This window comes from Geotrypetes seraphini, chromosome 1 (assembly GCF_902459505.1).
Source record: "Geotrypetes seraphini chromosome 1, aGeoSer1.1, whole genome shotgun sequence".
Classification (NCBI taxonomy): Eukaryota; Metazoa; Chordata; class Amphibia; order Gymnophiona; family Dermophiidae; genus Geotrypetes; species Geotrypetes seraphini.
In genome coordinates, this window is record NC_047084.1 from 121,973,082 (window position 1) to 121,999,033 (window position 25,952).

Here is a 25,952-nt window from a genome sequence, read left to right on the forward strand (position 1 = left end):
CTAACTACAAAACCCAAGCAGTTTTCAAAGATTCACTTACGTTGGCCCATCTGTGCTTCAGGTACTCTCTCCCGGATGATACGGCAGGCGTCATAGATCATAGTGGATGGCTCGAATTGCATAGTCTTAACAACATTTCCAATGCTGATCTTCAGAGAAAGTGCAACCATGGTGGCAGTTCAAAATCCTACCAACACCTATAACACAGAACAGATAGTGAAAAGGTTATATTGACCCTGCTGCCATCTCCCAGTATCCTCAATGTTGAGCCCACTGCCTCTTTCGTCTCCAAAGACCACCATCTCCCTTCTCATGTGACCAACACAGACCCCACTGCCCCCTCCTTTTCTATGTAATACAGAACTTGCTGCCCCACTACCCCTGTATGCCAACCCCGCCTCCCTTCTACTTCTGATGTGCAACACAGGCCTCATACCTCCCCCTGCGTACCTTTCAAAACCTTAATGGTCCAGCAGTGAACTGGGGCATGAGCAATCTTCCTGAGTTCCTGCTCCATGAAGAGCTGCTAGCTGAATGGCTACTGCGAGTATGTGGGGTAGGCGAAAGGGAAATAAATGTTTTTAGAGTCAGCCACCACTGGACCACCAGGTCTTACTGTAGGCCCGGTAGAGGCCTGCAACAGGTTCAGGGAGGGGGCAGGGGGTGCTGACTGAAATATAAGCCAAAACCCCCATTTTTGGGCCCAAAAATCTTGACTTATATTTTAAAAACCATCATAGATTCTTGTCTATCATACTCCATTTTCCACTATATAAACAAGTCTTACCAGAGAACTGCTTCTTTATCGCTTGTCACTCTGGGCCTTAACAGTGCCTGTAGAGAAAGCAAATAAAAATATCTGTAATTCTTCAAACGCCTACAAAAGTACGCCGCACCTGGCTACTGCCCTCGGTCAGGCTTCCTTTCGCCACCTTTTATTTCTCACGCAGCTCCCCCTAGGCAGTCCAATGTTGGGGGACACGGGCTGTAGTTGTTTGTGCCTGTTCATCCAATTTTGTAGTCCTGTGGAATTTTTAAAAGGCATGGTTTCTTAGTAAGTCTTTTCAGCTCATGAAATATATATTAGCTGCTATGAATATACATGAAAGAGAAGCATGCAATGGAGGCTCTGCATGCTAATCGAGCTTATGCATATTCATTCAGGATATCGCAAAAATCTGATTGGCTGGAAAGTTTTCTGAGTGGCTTGAGAAACACTGCTCTAAAAGAGAATACATATATTATAACATAGAAGATGATGGCACATAAAGACCTGCACAGTCCATCCAGTCTGTCCAACAAGATAAAAATCATAAGCTACGAAGCCCTACCTTATTCATTAAATTTGTATCCCACTTTAATCAAAGTGGGTAACAAAAAAACAGACATAACAAAAATCATAAGCTAAGAGTTTGTCTGTTTTTTTGTTACCCACTTTGATTAAAGTGGGATACAAATTTAATAAATAAGGTAGGGCTTCTCAATCCAGTCCTCAAGGTCCTATCGAGTTTTCAGGAAATCCACAATTAATATGCATTAGATAGATTTGCATACCATATGAACATAAAAGTTGCCATATTGGGAAAGAATGAAGGTCCATCAAGTCCAGTATCCTGTTTCTAAACAGTGGCCAACTCAGGTCACAAGTACTTGGCAAGATTCCAAGGAGTAAAATGGATTTTATGCTGCTTATTCTAGGAAAAAGTAGTGCATTTCTCCAAGCCATCTCAATAATGGCTTATAGACTTTTCTTTAAGAAAATTATTCAAAACTTTTTTAAACCCTGCTAAGCTAACCACTTTGACTACAATCTGCAGCAATGAATTCCAGAGTTTAATTACCCAATGAGTGAAGAAATATTTTCTCCAGTCTGTTTTAAATTTAAGAACATAAGCATTACCTCTGCCGGGTCAGACCAGGGGGTCCATCATGCCCAGCAGTCCGCTCCCGCGGTGGCCCCCCAGGTCCAAGACCTGCAAGTGATCCTTTACCTAAAACCTCTTATTCCCTAGTCATTTATTATCCTGTATAGTAACCCTCTATCTATACCCTTCAATCCCCTTCTTCTTCAGGAAGTCATCCAATCTCTGTTTGAAACCCAATATCGTACTCTGTCCTATCACCCCTTCTGGAAGCGCATTCCAGATGTCTACCACCCTCTCAGTAGCTTCAATATATGTCCCCTAGTCCTAGTATTTTTGGAAAGAGTAAACAAGCAATTCACATCTACCCTTTCCACTCCAATCAGTACTTTATAGACCTCTATCATATCTCCTTTTCCAAGCTGAAGAGCCCTAGCCGCTTTAGCCTCTCCCATCCCTTTTATCATTTTCATTGCCCTTCTCTGTACCTTTTCTAATTCCGCTATATCTTTTTTGAGAAATGGCAACCAGAATTGCATACAGTATTCGAGGTGCTGCCATACCATAGAAATATAGCAGATTGATGAGGCAAGACTTCCCTTGGCTAAATTCATGTTTATTCTGTTCCAATAAGCTTTGGTTGTCCATGTGTTCAGTAATTTTTTTTTATCTCTACCATTTGTGACCATCTCTGGGAAAAAAGATGACATAAATATCGGAGGAGGGCATCCTCTCGGGATCCCCGCGACCCGGATCCCCGCGTCCCTAGGGGGCGTCCCCACGGGATCCCCGCGACCCTAGGGGGCGTTTCCACGGGATCCCCGTGACCCAAAGGAGGAACCCACGGGATTCCCGTTGTCCCCGTTCCCGTGCAGCTCTCTAATTTAAACTATAAGAACAAAAGCGTAGCCTTAGTTGCAGCAAATGCAAATAATTCAAACATCTGCATTCTTCCAACAAGTTTTTGAACATGCGATGATTGGACGGTGAGGTAGTAGTGTTGGGGTTTTTCCCCTGTTATTACCAGTACCTCCATTTCTCTGAGCAGAAAATTCACTAACAGTTGTACGCAGTTTAAAATATGCTATTGTGTAAACTTGAGAGTGATTTTTTCATTGCATTAAGAAACAGCCAAGCAGGACTTCAGATTTTCCGACTGCCCCACCAACCGGACATCCACAGCCAGGACCTCCGCTACCCTCAGACATACCACTCACATGCCTGGCGGAGGAACGCCATCTGGCCCCGATCCTGGGAACACCTCCACGGAGCCTGTGCCCAACCCACTATCGACGAACCTGGGGTGAGCAAGTTCCTGAGGGAAGCATAAGAACATAAGAACTGCCATCTCCGGATCAGACCTTTGGTCCATGAAGTCCGGCGATCCGCACACGCCCTGGTCTATGAATAATGAGAATTCCTACAAGCAAGGGGGGGGGGCAGTTTGCCCTGGCCGTGGACATCCTAAGGGTGATGTCTTCCTAAGGACATGGCACCCCTCCTGCTCACCATCCCCACCCCACCCTTCTCCTTGCCTTCCCCCTGTTATTACCTCCATTTTTACTTCCCCGGCACAAGGTTGATGCCTACATCGGCATCTACGCTCTCTGTGATGTCACTTCCGGGACCCTCGCCTAGGAAGTGACATCAAAGGGCAAGCCGACAGTGACGTGGGCATGCTGCTTACGCCGGAGAAGTTAAAAAGATAAAGGGAAGGGGGCGCACGTTCGGCAGGGGGAGCGGGAAAGAGGGCGGGGAGGGGCCACACTGCCTACAAGTTCTGGCGAGTATGGGAAAATAACCCAATAGTACAGGAATAGAGTGGGATTATTCAGATTAATTTTCAAACTATTTGCAAGCATCCAAATCAAACACCTTTGATATCTGTAGTATAGTCTCCCCCAAACTCCTCTCTATGGGAAATATTAAAGATATACTGTCAGCATAAGAGAAATACTTGGTCTCCAAAGAGCCAACCACAAGTTGCAATTTGCTTAGATATGCAATAAAAAGTACTGGAGAAAGGGGGGAGCCCTTTGTGACTCCACAAACCATTTTCCATGACATCAAAGCAAATTTATTCCATACTAATCTACAACATGAGGTGCTTCAGAATTGAGAAAACCACTATTAAGCCTATATCTAAGATTCTATAAGAATTGCCATACTGGGACAGAACAAAGCCCAGTGGCCAATCCAGGTCCCAAGTACCTAGATAGATCCCAAGCAGTAAAACAGATTTTATGCTGCTTAACCTAGGAAGGAAAGAAAGAATACATCAACACCAGCACTGACTACCAAGAAGAGTTTGAGAGTCAAGAGGAAGCAGAACCAGACCTATTGGAAAGTGAAATGGATTGGGCACTGAAGCAGCTGGCATTGATGGAAACCTTATACAGCTGCTCAAACCAGTCCCAAGAGCCACACTGACAGCACAATGCCAGAAGATCTGGAAGACCTGCACATGGCCAAAGTACTAGAAAAGTTCAGGTTTTTTTCCACTGCTGAAGAAAGGCGACGCCAGGGACTGTACCAACTATAGAACAATCGCCCCGATCCCCCACGCCAGCTAGATGCCTCTATAGATCATCCAGATGCACTTGGGCAACATCCTTGATCACGAACTTCCTGATGCCCAAGCTGGATTTCTTAAGAGCAGAGAGACCCGTGATCACATCGCAAACTTGAGGTGGATCATAGAAAAGGCTAGGGAGTACAAGAAGCAGCTCTACCTGTGCTAGAAGATGTATTAAGCCAAATTGACAAGTTAAAAAGTGATAAATCGCCAGGACCGAATGGTATACATCCCAGGGTACTAAAAGAACGCAAACATGAAATTGCTGACATGCTGTTAGTGATCTGTAACCTGTCGCTAAAATCGTCTGTAGTACCTGAAGATTGGAGGGTGGCCAATGTTACACCAATTTTTTCAAAAAGGGCTCCAGGGGAGATCTGGGAAATTACAGACCGGTAAGCCTCACTTCAGTGCCAGGCAAAATGGTAGAAACATTTATAAAAAATAAAATTGTGGAACACATGGACAAACATGATTTAATGAGACAGAGTCAGCAGGGGTTCAGCCGAGGGAGATCTTGTCTCGCCAATTTGCTTGACTTCTTTGAAGGTATGAATAAACATGTGGATAAGGTTAGCCAGTTGATATAGTGTATCTAAATTTTCAGAAAGCTTTTGATAAAGTTCCTCACGAAAGGTTCCTGAGAAAATTAAAGAGTCATGGGATAGGTTGCAAAGTTCAGCTGTGGATTAGGAATTGGTTATCAGATAGAAAACAGAGGGTAGGGTTAAATGGTCATTTTTCTCAATAGAGAAGAGTAAACAGTGGAGTGCCGCAGGGGTCTGAACTGGGACCGGTGCTATTTAACTTATTTATAAATGATCTGGAAACTGGACCAACGAGTGAGGTGATTAAATTTGCAGATGGCACTAAACTGTTCAAAGTTGTTAAAACAAAGAGAGGCCTAAAGCTCTGAGCTCCTGCCTCTGTATTCCAGGATACAGAGGGAGAAGCCCAAGCCAATAAGGGCCTTAGGTCTCTCCCCTTGCATCCCAGGATGCACCAGGAAGGGAAAGGTCCGCAATTTGGGAGGTTAGTGTGGGGGGAGGGCTCGTGGCAGCAGGAGGGAGTGGGCATCCGGGAGGGGTTGGTTCAGGGAGGGTCAGTACAGGGAAGGTTTGCGGCATATTTTAATCCCAGGGGTCATTCAGCAGGGGGGGTAACTGTCATCGGGAGGAGCTTTTTTTCTTTTTAATAGGTCAAATATTGTCCCATGCCACTCAGCTGTTTGGGCTTCCCCAAACCAACTCTACACAGGTGTCCAAGTCGCTCTCATAGCGACTGGTTTGATGGGATTACAGTGAACTTCCGTGCAAATCATTTGCATGGAAACTTATCAGAACATCAATCACTGTTCCGCAATTGGCCAAAAAATCAGACAACAGCAATTTGTACGGTAGTGCATCTCGCCCCCAATGGTTAGAGCAGCTGCCTCAGCACCCTGAGGTTGTAAGTTCCATTCCCACAGCAGCTCCTTGTGACTCTGGGCAAGTCACTTAATACTTCATTGCCCCAGGTACAAAATAAGGACCTGTCTAAAATATTTAAACCACTGATACTATTCAAGAAATTCCTGAAAAAGAAATAACACTGCAAATAACACCGCCTCTCACTAAGCCAACTACCCTAAACAAATAACCACACTCATTTCTTACTCTCTTTGAAAATGACCAAATCTCTTTTTGTAATACTTCCTTGATAATTCTTTTGTAATCCGCCTTAAACTGCAAGGTAATGGCGGAATAGAAATCCCGAATGTAATGTAATGATTTTAACAACACAGAAAAAGTACTACATCAGTCCCATCCCCTTTACATGTTCAGTTATGACGATGATGATGCAGAGACAATGGCATAAAGTGATGTAAAGAGAAAGCCTTTAACACAAGTCAAAGTCACAGAAAGGAGGCCACAAATTCTTTCTAAGTAGAAGAATTCTAAAAGTGTTTCCAATAATATGATGGGGACATTTCAGCAAGTCAACATTGAATTAATGCAGGCATCAAATATCATCGAGATGTGCCATGTATTTCAGGCAACAGATACAATCAACTATACTATCCGTTATGTGGTAAGGACTGTGCATGCAAAGCAGACTCTAGGAAGGAAGAGGCCGGGATTAGCAAAGCAGACAATGAGTGCTGCTGACACTGTCTCTGTTACTCTCTGCAAAAGCCAAGAGCCAAGAAATTTTGCCATTAGGGTCACATTTATGTTAGCAAAGACCCCTCCAGTATTACACAATTACAGCTGGCAAGGATGAAAGGCCATTCAGGCAAACTTTTTTCAAACTGCAGAACAGCTTTCTCTCCCTATTAAGCAAAGGAATTCAAAAAAAAATTCCACTGTGCATCTGTAGCCAGCTCTACAGCAGTGAAAAAAACATCTTAACTCCAAAAATGGTAATCAGCTTAACTCCCTGCATCAGCAGTTTTCCCTGGAGTTTGACTACATCACATCAGCACACAACACCTTTCCCCCCATAAAGTCATTCAGTTGTTTTCTTGAAATTCTGGTTGTGACTAAAGCTACCCTTTTTAGTCTATCTAACCTGATGTATACTGGAAAGAAATTACAGTCCGTTCTTGTTATTTGCAATAGTATGGTTTCCGAAAATGTTTGCGAACTGCAAAATCACAAATAATGAAACGCTGAGTCTATGGGAAAGTAGAGCTTAGGTTCCAGCAGAATATGTTGTGCCTCAAGACCATAGAAAGTGAACAATGGATCCTTTAAAGACATTAGGCTCATACCTTGCTAATATCTTTTCTAGTAAGTGTGTCATTCTGGGCGGACGAGTCATATCCCCATACTCGTAAGCCATGCAGAAGGAATTCACTCCAGCTTTTGAATCCCTCCTCCTTCACCAGAGGGCTCTGCTGCCCCCTTCAGTTTGTACCAAAGCAGGTGATAGCCCAATCTAGAAACAAATGTGAAGGAGAAGTACGGGGAAACTCCCCAAACTACAACTCTGTTCTGCTCTGAAATTATCTGAATGCAAAGCTTCTGTCTGTATGCCTCTGGAAGGTAGACACGACCTTCTGTTGTGTTTAAAAAGACTCAAAGTTATTCTAGGGATTAGGATGGAACCAGTTGCCTCTTTTGGAAAGTCACTATCCAGCCCAGGCTCTGCAGGACCTCTGAATCACATGGACTACAGCTTGTTCTCCTTCCAGGAATGATGGAGCTATGATCAGACAGTTGTCCAGGTATTGGTGAACCTTCAAGCCTGACTTGTGTAGATGGGCAATTATCACCACCATCAACTTAGTAAAGGTGTGAGGAGCTGTTGGCAGCCCAAAGAGAAGAGCCAAGAACCAATAATAATTTTCCAGGACATGAAATCTCAAAACTTTCTGTGTTCCAGAAAGTTGTGAATGTACAGCAGCCTCCGTTAAATCCAGCGAGCCCAGAAATTCCCCTGGTGACACTGCTGTTATAAATGATCATACTGTCTCCATGTGAAAGCACAGCACTGTCAATGCTGCATTGACATGTGTAAGATCCAAATTGGGTCTCCAATCATCCGAGCCTTTCTTGGGCACGATATAAGAACATAATAGCCTTACTGGGTCAGACCAATGGTCCATCAATTTCAGTAGCCCGTTCTCACGGTGGCCAATCCAGGTCCCTAATGCCTAGCCAAAACCCAAGGAGTAGCAATATTCCATGGTACCGATCCAAGGCAAGCAGCGGCCTCCCCTATGTCCCTCTCAATAACAGACTATGGACTTTTCCTCCAGGAAACTGTCCAGACCTTTCTTAAAACCAGCTATGCTATCCATTCTTACCACAATCTCTGGCAATGCGTTCCAGAGCTTAATCTAATCTAATCCTTAGGTTTGTATACCGCATCATCTCCACGTTTGTAGAGCTCGACGCGGTTTACAGTAGGAGAAATAGGAAGGAACTACAACAAAGGGTTAGAGGTAGAAGTGTGAAGAAAATTTAGAGGACTTGGGATGCCAAGATATAAGTTTCCTTGATTCCTAAGTTGGAGGGAGACTTACATTTTTTGAGAAAAGCCAGGTTTTCAGATGTTTGCGGAAAACTTGGAGAGAGCTCAAGTTCCGAAGAGGGGAGGTAAGGTTGTTCCAGAGCTCAGTGATTTTGAAGTGGAGAGAGGTCCCTAGCTTTCCTTGTGGGAAATGCCTTTTAGCGAGGGGAAGGATAGTTTTAATTTGTGGGAGGATCTGGTGGTATTAGGGTTTGAGGAATTCCAAGAAAGAGGGATAAAGGGAGTGAGGATACCATATAGGATTTTGAAAGTTAAACAGGCGCATTTATAGTGGACCCTGGCGATTATCGGAAGCCAGTAGAGCTTGGCCAGGAGCGGGGAGACATGGTCAAATTTACTTTTAGCGAAGATGAGCTTGGCTGCGGCATTCTGAATCCGTTGGAGTCTGTGGAGGTTTTTCTTAGTTAGGCTTAAGTAGATCAAGTTTATCAAGTTTATCAAGTTTATTAACACAATTTGATAAATCGCCTATTATAATCACTAAGCGATGTACATTACAAAAAATATATCAAGTGCAAAGGGGTCGACATTTTAACATAAGAACATTTAACTTGAACAAACATACAGTGGGAAGGAAAAGATGAAAGTTACAATTTTTGTTTGGGGTAGAATAGGGAAATAACAGTAGGTAAGGGAAATAACCTCAGCAATATTAAATTTATTATACTTTAAACATTAAAAGCATCTCTAAATAAATAAGATTTTAAAAGTTTTTTAAATATTAAAATATCTTTTTCGTTACGAATATATTGGGGAAGGGCATTCCACCATAGGGGACCAGTCACCGAAAAGATGTCGGCCCTTCTAGTACCGATGATTTTTAGGGAAGGAACTGAAAGAAGATTCTGGTTGGAAGAGCGGAGTGAACGTTGTGTGTTATAAGGTATCAAAAGTCTGGAAATGAATTGTGGTTCGCCGCATGCTAAAGTTTTAAAAATAAGTATTATTATTTTAAATGTGATTCTATGGCTAATAGGTAACCAATGAGAGTCTATTAACAACGGGGAAACATGATCATATTTCTTTGCATTGTATATTAATTTTATTGAAGTATTTTGAATCAATTGTAATCTCCTTTTTTCTTTTAATGATATGTTAAGAAAGAGAGAATTGCAGTAATCAAGTTTCGATATTACTAATGAATGAATTAGTATTGTGATAGATTTAGGGGTCAGAAATTTGGATATTGATCTAATACGGCGTAATTTATAAAAGCAGTTTTTTACCGTGAGAGAAATATGATCGTGGTAAGTGAATTTCTCGTCAATTAGTACACCAAGAATCTTAACTGATGGAACTAGATTAAGTGTGATGTTATTAAGAATGAATGGGATTGATAAAGTTATATCGTTCCTCCAAGTAAATAATACGGCTTTCGTCTTCTTTATGTTAAGTGCCAATTTGTTAGTGTTAAGCCAAGAATGAATTATTTCTAATTTCTGATTAATGGATTTGATTTCATTATCACATTTAGGATCCAAAGGATAAATAAGTTGAACGTCATCAGCGTATGCAAATGGGGTAAAGCCTATAGATTGGCAAAGGCTTAACAATGGAGAAAGAAATATAGATAGAGTTGCAATAGTCCAATCTGGAGAGGATGATGGATTGGACAAGGAGGGTAAAATGTTTTTGATGGAAGCAGGATCTAACTTTCCTCAGCATGTGAAGGCTGAAAAAGCATTTTTTTACCAAGGATTGGAGGTGGTCATTGAAGGACAATGTGGAATCAATGATGATGCCCAAGACCTTGCTCGAGAACTCAAGCTGCAGAGAGGAGCCAGAGGGTAGTGGGATGGAGTTGGGTAGGTGATCTAGTTTTGGACCGAGCCAAAGAAGTCTTGTTTTGGACTCATTCAATTTCATTTGCACAGTGTGGGCCCAGGATTGTAGGTTCATTATACAAGAGAATATGTTCTTAGACAGGTCGGTGAGGTTCGAATCGGTCTCGAAGAGGACAAGGATGTCATCTGCATAAATGTAAATTGTTTCAAGGGAGGAGGAGTTTTAGTGAGGACATATAGATGTTGAAAAGGATAGGGGATAGTGGAGAGCCTTGCGGGACTCCACAATTCAGTTTCCAGGGGGAGGATGAGGTGCCATTCATGTTAACAATGGAAGAACGAGAGCGGAGAAATTTAGAGAACCAACCTAGGACTGTGGAGTTGATACCTATCTCAGAGAGTTGGTAAACAAGAATATCACGGTGAACAACGTCGAAAGCAGCGGAAAGGTCAAATTGTAGGAGGACGGCAAACTTGTTTCGAGAGTGAAGTTGTTGAACCCTTGAAATCAGGGAAGACAGTAGGGATTCGGTGCTGAAGTTAGGACGAAAGCCATATTGATAGGGTAAAAGAATAGAGAATCTCTCTAAGTATGATGAGAGTTGGGAAGAAATGATGGACTCTAGCATCTTGGTTAGGAGAGGGATATTTGCAATTGGGCGATAGCTGGATGGTATGGAAGGGTCAAGGTCAGATTTTTTCAGTAATGGGGTCAAGGCGATATGACCCATTTCTGGGGAGAAATGGCCCGACTGAAGGGCGGAGTTTATGAGAATGGTGATAGAAGAAATAGCCTGAGCGGGAATGTTCTTGTATAGGTAGGAGGGGAATGGGTCCAAGGAGCAATTACAGGATTTCAGTTTGAGGCAGAGATTGAGGACCAGGGATTTAGATACGCGCTCAAAGGTGGTCCAGGATCTGTCAGCTGGGTTAGGGTTGGAGACCATTAGGGTGGGAGTGGAATCAGTGGGCACTAGGAAGTTGTAAGAGACTGAAGGAGGGAAAGAGCATCTCAAGGAAGAAACCTTATTGTTGAAGAATTTTGCTAGAACATCGGCTGAGGGAGAGGAGGGGAGCAAGGTGGGGTCTCTTTTGGAGGTTAGGGAGCGCCAGATGTTGAATAGAGTACTGCTTTGATTGTTGGACCTGGAGATTTTGTCACCATAGAAGTTCTTTCTTGCTTTTTTTAGTGCTGTATTGTACAGCTTGATATTGACTCTCCAGGACTGTCTGTCTATAGGACATTTTTATTTTTTCCATATGCGCTCCAGAGCTTTTAACTATTCTCTGACTGAAAAAATATTTCCTCCTATTGATTTTAAAAGTACAGTATTGCCCTGTAAGTTCATCAAGTGTTCCCTAGTCTTTGTTATCTTTGACGGAATGAAAAATCAATCCACTTGTACCCGTTCTACTCCACTCAAGATTTTGTAGACTTCAATCATTTCTCCCCTTAGCCCGTCTCTTTACCAAGCTGAAGAGCCCTAACCTTTTTAGTCTTTCCTCGTACGAGAGGAGTTCCATCTTCTTTATCATCTTGGTCGCTCTTATTTGGACCTTTTCTAGTGCTACTATATCTTCCTTAAGATAAGGAGACCAGAATTGAGCAGAATACTCCAGGTGAGGTCGTACCATGGAGCGATACAGGGGCATTATTACATTCTTAGTCTTATTAACTATCCCTTTTTTAATAATTCCTAGCATCCTTGCTTTTTTGGCTGCCGCCACACATTGGAAGGTTTCATCATTTTGTTTAAGATGACACCCAGATCCCAGATCCTTTTCTTAGGTGCTAACCACCAAGGTGGAACCTAGCATCTGGTAACTGTGATTCAGGTTATTCTTCCCAATGTGCATCACTTTGCATTTGTCTACATTAAATTTCATCTGCCACTTGAACGCCCAAATCTTCCAATTTCCTAAGGTCTGCCTGCAATTTTTCACAATCCGCATGTGTTTTAACAAGTTTGAACAGTTTAGTGTCATCTGCAAATTTAATCACCTCAATCGTCATTTCAATTTCCAGATCATTTATAAATAAGTTAAATAGCACCAGTCTCAGTACAAATCCCTGCGGCACTCCACTGTCTCCTCCATTAAGAAAAATGACCATTTAACCCTACCCTCTGTTTTCTATCCGATAACCAAATCCTAATTTAAAACTGAACTTTGCCACCTATCCCGAATCTTCATGCAACACAAACTCTATGGTCTGAATATCCAATAGCCTCTGAACTGTAGTTGCGACCTTTGCTTGATTTCTCTGGTCACCCCATCAGGGAGTCCACAAACCAGTGTTAGGGGCTAAGTGAGCTCAAGCTTGTAACCTCTCTTAATGATCTCCAGCACCCAACAGACTGATGAGATCTGCACCCCGGCATCCACATACCCCGAGAGCCGTCCATCCCCCTATCTTCAGGGGAACTGCTCAGGACCTGGCATCATTATACTTTCTTGAGATTGGAGTGGAATGAGAACTGAAGGCTTAGCTCCGCCTAGGATCTGAGAATCTCTGACTGGCTCCCTGGAAGGATCTCTGAGAGGAAGTTCCTCCTGAGTACTGCTGAAAGTGCCTGAAGCCACAAAATTTAGACCGCCCTGAGCCTCTAGAGAAGTGGTCTTCACAAATTTTTAAGCGCGTGCCATTTTGGGTCCAAAAAGGGTTGACAGAGAGTCAATAAATATCTTCCTACTTGGGGTCATGACACCAATAATGCTTCTCGACATTCATTCCTACCAGAACACCTGGCCTTGATCACACATGCAGAACATAGATAAACCCTATGCAAATAGAGGACCACAATCTAGAAGTCCTAATATACACAAATAAAACCCTAAGATGCTAGACTCTGCATGCATGCAGTATAATACCAGAGAAATAGTAGCAAATGCATTTCTTCCCAAACAGTACAAAATATAGACAACAGATGTAAATTCTCAAAACCAACATTTCCAATTACTAAATTGAAAATAAAATCATTTTTCCTATCTTAGTTGTCTGGTGATTTTATTTTTCTAATTGTCTTTTCCCAGTCTCTGGTTGTACTTCCTTAAGTCTGTGCTCTTAATGTTTCAAGGACTTTCTTATCCATTTCATGTTCTTCTCTTCTTCACTTTCTGTCCTATATCCATCCTTAGCATCAATTTTTAATATTCAGCTCCTTAAAGGAGTCGAGGGAACCAGGGCCGATGAAAACTTGCCCCTCCTCCCGTGCCGCAGAACACGTAGAACACGGCTGATCGACAGACAACCATCCATCACAAACAGGGCATAAATCCGAAGTATCCTGTTCTGAGAAGTCCTTATGAGTGGTTTTCTTATAAAAATGAAGATTGCAGAGGCAAAAAATAACTTTAAATTCAAACTGGGAAAATCTAAGATGGCTACTGCGGATGCAATTTTTAGAAAAAAACAGCCAGGGGAAAGCAAAAGAATACCCAAAACGCAATAATTTTACGGGTGGGGGGACTATTGCTAACCCCCAAACTGCCCAAAAACTACTTTTACAGACCCCCTAAAATCCCTGTAACAGGTTATCAGTCCTATACTCACTATGCCATGCATTACATTAGTGATTTCTATTCCGCCTGTGCCTTTCGGTTCTAGGCGGATTACAAATTATAAGAGATCTGGACATTACCGAGAGAATTGCAAAACAAAGATTATCCAGAGAAATTACATAATAGATTATCTAGAGAAATTACTTAATAGATTATCTAGAGATATTGCATAACCGTGATTCATGTACTTTACATGGTGTGGTAGAGGATTCAATTATAAGAATTACATTTAAGAGAATCAAGTGATAAGAACATAAGAACATAAGCAGTGCCTCCGCCGGGTCAGACCATAGGTCCATCCTGCCCAGCAGTCCGCTCTCGCGGCGGCCCAAACAGGTCACGACCTGTCTGAATAACCAGAAGGGGCCCCCTTGCCACCTTGGTTTCCCATTGAAGTCCTATCTTCCCATCGAAGTCCTAATCCTCCGGTCTTGCACATTCACGACTTGGTTGGGTTTCCATACTTATTACCTGGTTAGTTTTCTATACTTGTATTACATCCCAGCACCTCTCTCAGTATCCCACGATCCCTTTATCCCTCAGGAATCCGTCCAATCCCTGTTTGAATCCCTGTACTGTACTCTGCCTGATCACTTCCTCCGGTAGCGCATTCCAAGTGTCCACGACCCTTTGGGTGAAAAAAAACTTCCTTGCATTTGTTTTGAACCTATCTCCCTTCAGTTTCTCCGAATGCCCCCTCGTACCTGTTGTCCCCTTCAGTCTGAAGAATCTGTCCCTATCCACCCTCTCTATGCCCCTCATGATCTTGAAGGTCTCTATCATATCTCCCCTGAGCCTCCTCTTTTCCAGAGAGAAGAGCCCCAGCCTATCCAACCTCTCGGCGTATGGGCAGTGTTCCAGCCCTTTTACCAGTTTCGTTGCTCTCCTTTGGACTCTCTCAAGTACCGCCATGTCCTTCTTGAGGTGCGGCGACCAATACTGAACGCAGTATTCCAGATGTGGACGCACCATCGCTCGATACAATGGCATGATGACTTCCCGCGTCCTGGTTGTTATGCCCCTCTTTATGATGCCCAGCATCCTGTTGGCTTTTTTCGAGGCTGCTGCGCACTGTGCAGATGGCTTCAGTGATGCATCCACCAGCACGCCCAAGTCTCTCTCAAGTCTGCTGTCTCCCAACAATGCCCCCCCCAATTTGTAGTTGAACAACGGGTTCTTTTTCCCTATATGCATGACCTTGCATTTTTCCACGTTAAAGCGCATTTGCCATTTGTTTGCCCAGTCTTCCAGCTTGTCTAGGTCCCTTTGCAGGTCCTCACACTCCTCCCTGGACCTAACTCTACCGCACAGTTTGGTATCGTCTGCAAATTTTATAACCTCGCACTTTGCCTCCTTTTCCAGGTCATTGATAAATATGTTGAAGAGTAACGGCCCCAGCACCGATCCCTGTGGCACACCGCTCGTGACTCCCCGCCAGTCAGAATATTGGCCCTTCACTCCGACCCTCTGCAGTCTACATGACAACCAGTGCTTGATCCATCTGTGCACATCCCCTCCCACCCCGTGGTTCCACAGCTTCCTAAGCAGCCTTTCATGTGGCACCTTGTCGAAAGCCTTTTGAAAATCGAGGTAAATGATGTCTATGGGTTCCCCATTGTCCACCCGACTGCTTATTCCCTCAAAGAAGTACAGAAGGTTCGTTAAGCATGACCTTCCCTTACAGAATCCGTGATAACAGGATATAGTGGAGAATATCAGTATATGCGGGTTACAGACGAGAAGTTACCTAACAATGACGTAAGAAGTTTGTTGGATAGTGAGGTAAATGCTTATTTAGGAATCTGAGTATTTTTGGAGGGAAAGGTTCTAGGAGTTGACTAATGTGATATTCAAGAGAGGGAGAGCTTGTGCGAAAGGGGAGGAGACTAGTTAGTAAGGACGTGTTTTTTGAATAGAAATGTTTTGATTTCTTTCCGAAACACTTTGATGTCTGTTGTGTTGATCATTAGTTTGGTGATGGTGGGGTCAATTTTCGCTGCCTGTGTCGCTAGAAGGCTGTCGTATAGTTTCTTACGTCGGGTACCATTATGAGGGGGGAAGGTGAATAGGTTTTGAGTTCTCCTTGACCTGGATGAGTGGTAGCGGTATAGGCGGTTGTTTAGGTAAAAGGGGGCAGTTCCATGGGTTACTTTAAATAGAAGACAATAGAACTTGAATTGAGTTCTTGCTTTTATCGGAAGCCAGTGAGAGTCTACATAGGCGGGGGTGATGTGGTCATATTTGCTGAGACAGTAGATGAGTCTGATGGCTGTGTTCTGAACGGTCTGTAGTTGTTTTATCATGTAGTTTGGGCATGGTAGGTAGAGGCTGTTGCAGTAATCCAAGGTACTGAGTGTGAGGGATTGTACAATGATCTTGTAGTGTTCTTTGGTAAAGAACTTTCTTATTTTTCTTAGGTTTCGCATGGTGAAGAATGCCTTCTGTATGACTTTGTGTATCTGTGTCTGCATAGTGCAGCGTCTGTCTAATTGTATTCCTAGAATTTTGAGAGTGCTCTGTATAGGATATTTGATTGCGTTTACTTCCAGTTCTGTTAGTGATGGTTTTTGTTCCTTCTCTATTAGTAGGAATTTGGTTTTCTCTGCATTCAGTTTCAGCTTATGGTTCGTCATCCATTTTTCTACAGTTTCCAATGTTGTTTTCAGGCGTCCCTTGGAGATGGGGTCTTGGATGTCAAATGGGAGAATGATGGTTATGTCATCTGCGTAACTGAAAGAAGTTATATTTAGGGCGTCTAGGGCAGTGCCTAAGGAAGCTATGAAGAGGTTGAATAGTATGGGCGATAGTGGGGATCCTTGTGGTACTCCGCAGGGGTTTGTCCAGGGGTCGGATAAAAGATCTTTTGACTTAACTCTATATGATCTTGTTTGAAGGAATCCTTGGAACCAGTTGTGAACTTTACCAGTTATTCCTATGGCATCTAGTATCTGGAGAAGTATTGGATGATCTACTAAGTCGAATGCTGCTGAAAGGTCGAGTTGGATGATTAGTAACTTGTTTCCTTTGCTGAGGTGCTGTCTGGCTATATCTAGTAAAGATACCAGTAATGTTTCTGTGCTGTGATTAGCTCTGAAACCAGATTGAGTTGGATGCAGAATGTGGTGGTCTTCTAGGTAGTTGGATAGATATTGTGCTACTAGACCCTCTATGAGTTTGATGTATAGTGAGATAGAAGCGATTGGTCTATAGTTTGTTGGGTTGTCTATTGGGCCTTTGGGGTCTTTTAGTATGGGAGTGATTATGATTTCGCCAAGTTCCGGAGGGAACTGACCTTCCCTGAGAGTGGTTTGCAACCATAGCGTGAGACAAGCTATGAATTTGGTGGATGCTGTAGCTAGTAGGTAAGGAGGACAGTTGTTCAAATCACAGGAGGATTTGCTGTATTTTTTGTACAGCCGGTCCAGGTCTGATCATTGTGTCGTTGGGAAGTTGGTCCAGGTCCTATCTGCTGAGATGGCTTCGTCATTTGTGGGTTTTATTAGTATCTCTTCTATGATATTTTGAGAATTGTTGAATGTGGCTCTGATTGTGATGATTTTATTTTTGAAGTGTTCTGATAGTTGTGAAGCTGTTGGAGTCTGGGTTCCTTGGGTGGCGAGGAAGGGTTTGGTATCCGTGAGGTTTTTTACAATGCTGAAAAGTTTTTTGGTGTCTGGTTTTTATTCAATTCCTTCAACCCTTCCTCGGAGATCCTCTGTACTTGTCCTATGTTTTCTCTACCACTTCCACAGGGAAAGCTATTCCATGCTCTTAAGTAAACTTTCTTTCACCCTTATCTTAATTTCTCCTTATTGCAAGAGCATCCTTTCAACTGAAAGAAGATCTACTTCTTCCAAAATTTCCATATGCTTTATAACCAAAGCCACAGACTATTTTAGAAACAGCCCTAAGGTCCAATCCTTTCTGCATCCTTTTGAAGAACTAGGCCCGGAACCACACACTATACTCTAAATGAGGTAGTCTACCAGCATGATAATAGTGGCCAGAGTCAGAGGCATGAAGACATAAACCCAGAAAAAGGAGGATAGAACCCCTGTGTGGGTTCTTGGTGAAGCCTCAACTGGAATAGATACTGGCCCTAACCTCAGAGGCACAAGTCACAACCTACACTACCCCCCCCCCCCCCAAACACACACCACCATCACCGCCCCAATGATCCAGGTCAAACAAAATCATGCTATATCAATACAGACTGCACCCATTTTTGCAGGCAGAAAACACCAACAAGTTTCAGGATTGCACCAAACTCTATACTGATAATGTCATCACTCAGTGTTTTCTGCTGGTTGGAGAGCATAGCCCACCTGTCTGAACTGGTATAGCAGGATGACCTGGAAAGGGACCCTCAAAGTTCTTTTTAGCTCCTCCAATGAAAGGTCTTCCGTAAGACACAGCTTAGTAATGATATAAACATCACGAATACCTTCCTTCTTCTTCCTGACTCACTGATACTACTTTGATGATCCATCCTTCCGCTTATTAGTTCAATCTTCCATCCTGAGCCTGCTCGATTATTGCAACATTACTTACTTAGCATCCTACAAAAAAAACCATCCTAAGACTCAGAGTCATTCAAAACTCGGCAGTTCGGCTGATCTTTAGGCTGAAGAAATGGGAATACATAAGCCTCTATTATCAGAAACTCCATTGGCTGCCCCTAGAGGAGCGAATCCTGTTTAAGTTCTCCTGTCTGTGTTACAAATCAATATTTGGCCTAGCCCTCACTTACCTCGTTTCCCACTTCAATCTAGCCAGTTATCGTAGACCCACACGAAGAATACATCTGTTCTCCTATCCGACAATAAAAGCCTGCCACTACAAAAGATTCTTGGACAGAACTCTTGCCTTCCCGGCAGGCAAATGGAACGATTGGCTTAGTAACGTTTTCGCGCTCTCATCATCCTACTTCAATTTTAGAAAACAGTTAAAAACAAGCTTGTTCAATCGATTTGTTAACTAAGAATCTTCTCAGCTCTGCTTACTCAACCAGTATCCCTAATAAACTACACAGCTTTCATATACCTTCTTTATGTAAGATTGTATAACTCTCATATTCCTTCATTATGTAAGATTGTATTGCTGACTTGACTGTAACCTCTTCGCTGACTTTGACTGTAACCTCTTCGTTGATTGTCCAGCGCTTCTTGCTGTAAACCGCCTCAAACTTCTATGGCTTTGGCGGTAACATAGTAACATAGTAACATAGTAGATGACGGCAGATAAAGACCCGAATGGTCCATCCAGTCTGCCCAACCTGATTCAATTTAAATTTTTTTTTTTTTTTTTTCTTCTTCTTAGCTATTTCTGGGCGAGAATCCAAAGCTTTACCCGGTACTGTGCTTGGGTTCCAACTGCCGAAATCTCTGTTAAGACTTACTCCAGCCCATCTACACCCTCCCAGCCATTGAAGCCCTCCCCTGCCCATCCTCCTCCAAACGGCCATACACAGACACAGACCGTACAAGTCTGCCCAGTAACTGGCCTAGTTCAATCTTTAATATTATTTTCTGATTCTAAATCTTCTGTGTTCATCCCACGCTTCTTTGAACTCAGTCACAGTTTTACTCTCCACCACCTCTCTCGGGAGCGCATTCCAGGCATCCACCACCCTCTCCGTAAAGTAGAATTTCCTAACATTGCCCCTGAATCTACCACCCCTCAACCTCAAATTATGTCCTCTGGTTTTACCATTTTCCTTTCTCTGGAAAAGATTTTGTTCTACGTTAATACCCTTTAAGTATTTGAACGTCTGAATCATATCTCCCCTGCCTCTCCTTTCCTCTAGGGTATACATATTCAGGGCTTCCAGTCTCTCCTCATACGTCTTCTGGCGCAAGCCTCCTATCATTTTCGTCGCCCTCCTCTGGACCGCCTCAAGTCTTCTTACGTCTTTCGCCAGATACGGTCTCCAAAACTGAACACAATACTCCAAGTGGGGCCTCACCAATGACCTGTACAGGGGCATCAACACCTTCTTTCTTCTACTGACTACGCCTCTCTTTATACAGCCCAGAATCCTTCTGGCAGCAGCCACTGCCTTGTCACACTGTTTTTTCGCCTTTAGATCTTCGGACACTATCACCCCAAGGTCCCTCTCCCCGTCCGTGCATATCAGCTTCTCTCCTCCTAGCATATACGGTTCCTTCCTATTATTAATCCCCAAATGCATTACTCTGCATTTCTTTGCATTGAATTTTAGTTGCCAGGCATTAGACCATTCCTCTAACTTTTGCAGATCCTTTTTCATATTTTCCACTCCCTCTTCGGTGTCTACTCTGTTACAAATCTTGGTATCATCTGCAAAAAGGCACACTTTTCCTTCTAACCCTTCAGCAATGTCACTTACATACATATTGAACAGGATTGGCCCCAGCACCGAACCCTGAGGGACTCCACTAGTCACCTTTCCTTCCTTCGAGCGACTTCCATTAACCACCACCCTCTGGCGTCTGTCCGACAGCCAGTTTCTGACCCAGTTCACCACTTTGGGTCCTAACTTCAGCCCTACAAGTTTGTTCAACAGCCTCCTATGAGGAACTGTATCAAAGGCTTTGCTGAAATCCAAGTAAATTACATCTAGCATATGTCCTCGATCCAGCTCTCTGGTCACCCAATCAAAAAATTCAATCAGGTTCGTTTGGCACGATTTACCTTTTGTAAAGCCATGTTGCCTCGGATCCTGTAACCCATTAGATTCAAGGAAATACACTATCCTTTCTTTCAGCAACACTTCCATTATTTTTCCAACAACTGAAGTGAGGCTCACCGGCCTGTAGTTTCCTGCTTCATCCCTGTGACCACTTTTATGAATAGGGACCACATCCGCTCTCCTCCAATCCCCAGGAATCACTCCCGTCTCCAGAGATTTGTTGAACAAGTCTTTAATAGGACTCGCCAGAACCTCTCTGAGTTCCCTTAGTATCCTGGGATGGATCCCGTCTGGTCCCATCGCTTTGTCCACCTTCAGTTTTTCAAGTTGCTCATAAACACCCTCCTCCGTGAACGGCGCAGAATCTACTCCATTTTTTCGTGTAACTTTGCCGGACAATCTCGGTCCTTCTCCAGGATTTTCTTCTGTGAACACAGAACAGAAGTATTTGTTTAGCACATTTGCTTTCTCCTCATCACTCTCCACATATTTGTTCCCAGCATCTTTTAGCCTAGCAATTCCATTTTTTATCTTCCTCCTTTCACTAATATATCTGAAAAAATTTTTATCTCCCTTTTTTACATTTTTAGCCATTTGTTCTTCCGCCTGTGCCTTCGCCAAACGTATCTCTCTCTTGGCTTCTTTCAGTTTCACCCTATAGTCCTTTCTGCTCTCCTCTTCTTGGGTTTTTTTATATTTCATGAACGCCAACTCTTTCGCCTTTATTTTCTCAGCCACTAGGTTGGAGAACCATATCGGCTTCCTTTTTCTTTTGTTTTTATTGATTTTCTTCACATAAAGGTCCGTAGCCATTTTTATCGCTCCTTTCAGCTTAGACCACTGTCTTTCCACTTCTCTTATGTCCTCCCATCCTAACAGCTCTTTCTTCAGGTACTTTCCCATTGCATTAAAGTCCGTACGTTTGAAATCTAGGACTTTAAGTATCGTGCGGCCGCTCTCCACTTTAGCCGTTATATCAAACCAAACCGTTTGATGATCGCTACTACCCAGGTGAGCACCCACTCGAACATTAGAGATACTCTCTCCATTTGTGAGGACCAGATCCAATATCGCTTTTTCCCTTGTGGGTTCTGTCACCATTTGTCTGAGCAGAGCCTCTTGAAAGGCATCCACAATCTCCCTACTTCTTTCCGATTCCGCAGACGGAACATTCCAGTCCAGCATCCGGCAGGTTGAAATCTCCCAACAGCAGAACCTCCTCTTTCCTTCCAAACTTTTGGATATCCACAATCAGATCCTTATCAATTTGCTGCGATTGAGTCGGAGGTCTGTAGACTACACCCACGTAGATAGAAGTTCCATCTTCTCTTTTCAGAGCAATCCATATCGCTTCTTCCTCTCCCCAGGTCCCTTGCATTTCGGTCGCTTGGATATTGATCTTTACATAGAGAGCTACTCCTCCACCTTTATGACCATCTCTGTCCTTCCTAAAAAGATTATATCCCGGTATGTTTGCATCCCATCCATGTGATTCACTGAACCATGTCTCTGTGATAGCAACAATATCTAGATCTGCCTCTAATATCAGGGCTTGCAGATCATGAACTTTGTTGCTTAGACTGCGAGCATTTGTGGTCATCGCTTTCCAGCTATTTTTCAGCGATAATCTCCTTTTTCGTATGGATTTTTGTGTCGTTTCACTTTCCGTTGCAATACTAAGAAATGAGTTGCTGATATTGCTTATGTTGCAGCCTTTACTACTATCACATCTTTTCTTTTGCCGGGGGTGGTCTCTATAATTGTCCTTCGTACATACACCACCCCCACCTTCTAGTTTAAATGTCTAGAAAAATATTGTCTAAATTTCTCTGCAAGGTTTCTTTTTCCTGCTGTAGTAATATGTAGCCCATCAGTGCAATATAGCTTCTTGTCCTTCCATGTATTTCCCCATCCTCCTATGTACCTGAAGCCTTCTTGATGACACCAGGCTCTGAGCCATCTATTAAAGTCCTCTGTGTTTTTCACTCTTTGCTCTCCCTTTCCATATGCAGGCAGTATTTCAGAAAAAGCTAAAGTCTTTACAAAAGGTTTCACGCCCTCACCAAGCTCCCGAAAAGCTTTCTGTGCTGCAAGTGTGGAGTTGTTGGCCAGGTCATTTGTTCCCAGATGGATAACAACATCAGTGTTAAAATCCTTAGTTTCTTCCTTAATTATAGTCAGTATTTGCCTGGAACTCCTGGTAGCTGAGGATCCTGGAAGACATTTCACTATTTTGGACTCCTCGCCCTGTGTTCCAAGGTTAATGCCTCTGATGATGGAATCCCCCAACAGTAATAGTTTTCTGTTTTTGGCTTTTTTATTTGTACTTAGGATGCGCTTGTTCTCTTGAGTTACCTTCATTGGTTCCAGTCCCGGTATATAAGAATAAAATTATTATTATTATTATTATTTACCTTCACTAGAAATGACCAATGATCTCTTTTGTAACCCACCGTCTATAACTCTTTTGTAATCCGCCTTGAACCGAAAGGTAATGGCGGAATAGAAATCTCTAATGTAATGTAATGTAATATAATAAAGAGGCCAGAGGTGGTCAGGAGTAAAGTAAGAAATAGTGCAAAGTCTATTCTAAAACACAAAAAACTCAACAACCTAAAGGAAAGGAGAAATAATAAGACAGGCATTGAAATATTTGAAAGATAATAAAGAAAAAGGAAGCCACCAAGCCAGAGAACATGATATGAAACTGCAAGATGACTCAAGAGCAGCATCAGGAACTACCTTTTCACAGAAAGGATGAAGGATGCTTGCGACTCCCTTCCAGAGGTGATTAAGACAAACGCAGTGAGGATTTAAAGAACTGAGAAATATGACAGAGTGCAAAGTAACTAAAATGGCAAGAGGATGGGAACCAAGCATGGTTAAAAAAGAGGTGGTGTAAAAAAGCTAGTATAAAAATGAAAAATGGATCCAAAGCAAGAAAATAGGAAACATAAGACCAGAAAATTAGATACAAAGCATTCATAATGCAGGCAAAATGAGAACTTAAAAAGCTTGCTACAAACCCATTAAGATGATGAGTAGTTCATGGGCTACATTAGGAGACAGGAATGGATATATAACATGCGAGTCACATAGAGAAGAGATGGATCTTTAGCATTCTTATGAAACTGTAGTAACAAAAACTTGGAATCAAGAACCTTATGAAGGAATCAGGACCTCCACTGAAGAATAAAGAAGAAAAAAAAGACTCAACACAAACACCAGGCAACATCAGGTACCATAGGAAGAGCAGCATTCAAATCATGAAACAAATATGGAAAAGCTAGGATAGAAGTAGACACAGGTTAAGCTCACCAAAACTTGCTGGACTTCCTTAGACGATCCAGAACTTCACTATAACACCTCACAGAAATATTTTCTAAAATCGGATTGCAACTTCCTTAAGCTTTACCTCTCCCTATGCATCATAGCATCCTTCTAGCTTTTGTGTCACCTTTTCAACCTGTTTAGTCACCTTAAGATCATCACATACAATCACACCCAAGTCCCACTCTTCTGTCATGCCCATAAGTTCTTCACCCCCTAAACTGTACCGTTCCCTCTGGTTTTTGCAGCCCAAATGCATGACCTTGCATTTCTTAGCATTAAATTTGAGCTGCCAAATTTCAGACCATTCTTCAAGCTTCAATAGGTCTTTCTTCACATTATCCAACCATCAAGGGTGTCTACTCTATTGCAGATTTTGGTATCATCAGCCCTTCAGTGATATTGCTTACATTTTCTCCCAGAGTCTTGCTAAGCAACTGTTCAAAGATAAAATATATACCAAAGCTCAGCAAGGCAATTCTTCAGCAGAAGTATGGTAGCAAAATAAAACACACATACTGGCTGAATGTCACCCAGGAAAAATGTTGTCACATGTAGCTCAGGCACTAGAGCTAAACATGATGGTAGCAATAGTTCAAAATCTTCAGAAGAGATCACTCCTGGTGCAACAACATTTCAAACCCACTGCGGCAGAAGATAAACCACAGAAACTAACAGGCTAAAAATTGTTGTTAGGTGTAGCCTGAAGATAAAAAGTAGATCATGTACCGCTACTGCTATTCTCATCCCACAAAGCCTGTATATGATCACAGAGAGCACACAAAGGTCTCAACAAAACAGGCAAGAGATAAAGAAGCAAAGAAAAAGCTGCAGAAGGCAACCAGTGAAAATGTAAAACCCAATTAGACACATTCATTCATTCATTCCTCGCATAGAAGCTCAAAGTGAGTTTTGTTCAGGTAAACTAAATATTTCCCTGTGCCAAGAGGGCTCACGATTTACATCTGCATCTGAGGCAATGGAGGGATAAGTGACCTGTGCAAGATCACAAGGACCCGAAGGAAATAGGACCAAGCTTCCCAATATGGGAGGGAGGTTCTAGAAGCTAAATTTAGGCTTTTAGGTAGAAAGCTAAATCAGGAGGGTATAAGAGGAAGGTAAAGTAAAAGACTCAAATTCGCCCTGTCTTCTCAGCAGCCTGTAGATACAAGGAAATACCACAATTTGAAGTGTATGTATACAAATGCTAGAAGCATAAAAAAATAAACTAGGAGAGTTAGAGTAAATAGCACTGAATGATGAGGTAGATATAAGAGGCATCTCAGAGACCTGATGGAAGGAGGACAATCAATGGGACACTGTGTTATCTGGGTACAAATTATATTGAAAGGATAGAGTAGATTATACTGGAGGGGGGTTGAGCTATATGTTAAAGAGGGAATTGAATCAAATCAAATAAACATTCTGCATGACATAGATAGCAGCGTGGAATCCTTATGGATAGAAATTCTAGGCAAGAAGGAAAGGAATATAAAGGTAGGATTATACTACCATCCCTCAGGACAAAATGAGCAGACAGTGATTTTTCCTCAAGTTTGCCCACTTTTTTTTTTTTTTTTTTTTGCAAAATTAAAGTCTCAAATAATATCCCAGAGCAGTGAGTGGATACAGTTTGCAGTTGAGTTCCCAGGGACATCTGTAACGTCGAGATTGATTCCCAAATAGAGTTTAAATCAACCACAGAAACATAGAAACATAGAAACATAGAAATAGACGGCAGATAAGGGCCACGGCCCATCCAGTCTGCCCACCGCAATGACCCTTCCCCACCTAACTCAGTGAATAGATCCCACGTATCTATCCCATTTGGCCTTAAAATCAGGCACGCTGCTGGCCTCAGTGACCTGAAGTGGAAGATTATTCCAGCGGTCAACCACTCTCTCAGTGAAAAAGAATTTCCTGGTGTCACTGTGCAGTTTCCCTCCCCTGATTTTCCACGGGTGCCCCCTGGTTGCCGTGGGACCCATGAGAAGGAAGATATCTTCTTCCACTTCGATGCGACCCGTGAGATACTTGAACGTCTCGATCATGTCTCCCCTCTCTCTGCGTTCCTCGAGTGAGTAGAGCTGTAACTTATCCAGCCTTTCCTCGTAAGGGAGATCCTTGAGACCAGCGATCATCCGGGTTGCCAT

The 25,952-nt window shown here is 42.7% G+C and overlaps 1 protein-coding gene across 2 annotated transcripts in view; it reads right to left on the bottom strand.

The window, feature by feature from the left end:
- Positions 1 to 25,952, bottom strand: part of TLN1 (talin 1) — a 690,102-nt gene that overhangs the window by 601,438 nt on the left and 62,712 nt on the right. For both annotated transcript variants that reach the window (XM_033937496.1, XM_033937486.1), the window contains exons 2-3: positions 788 to 834; positions 41 to 197 (exon numbers count right to left, since the gene is read on the bottom strand). In XM_033937496.1, the coding sequence (XP_033793387.1) occupies positions 41 to 170 (130 nt within the window). In that variant the 5' untranslated portion in view covers positions 171 to 197; positions 788 to 834. The remainder of the gene's footprint in view (positions 1 to 40; positions 198 to 787; positions 835 to 25,952) is intronic.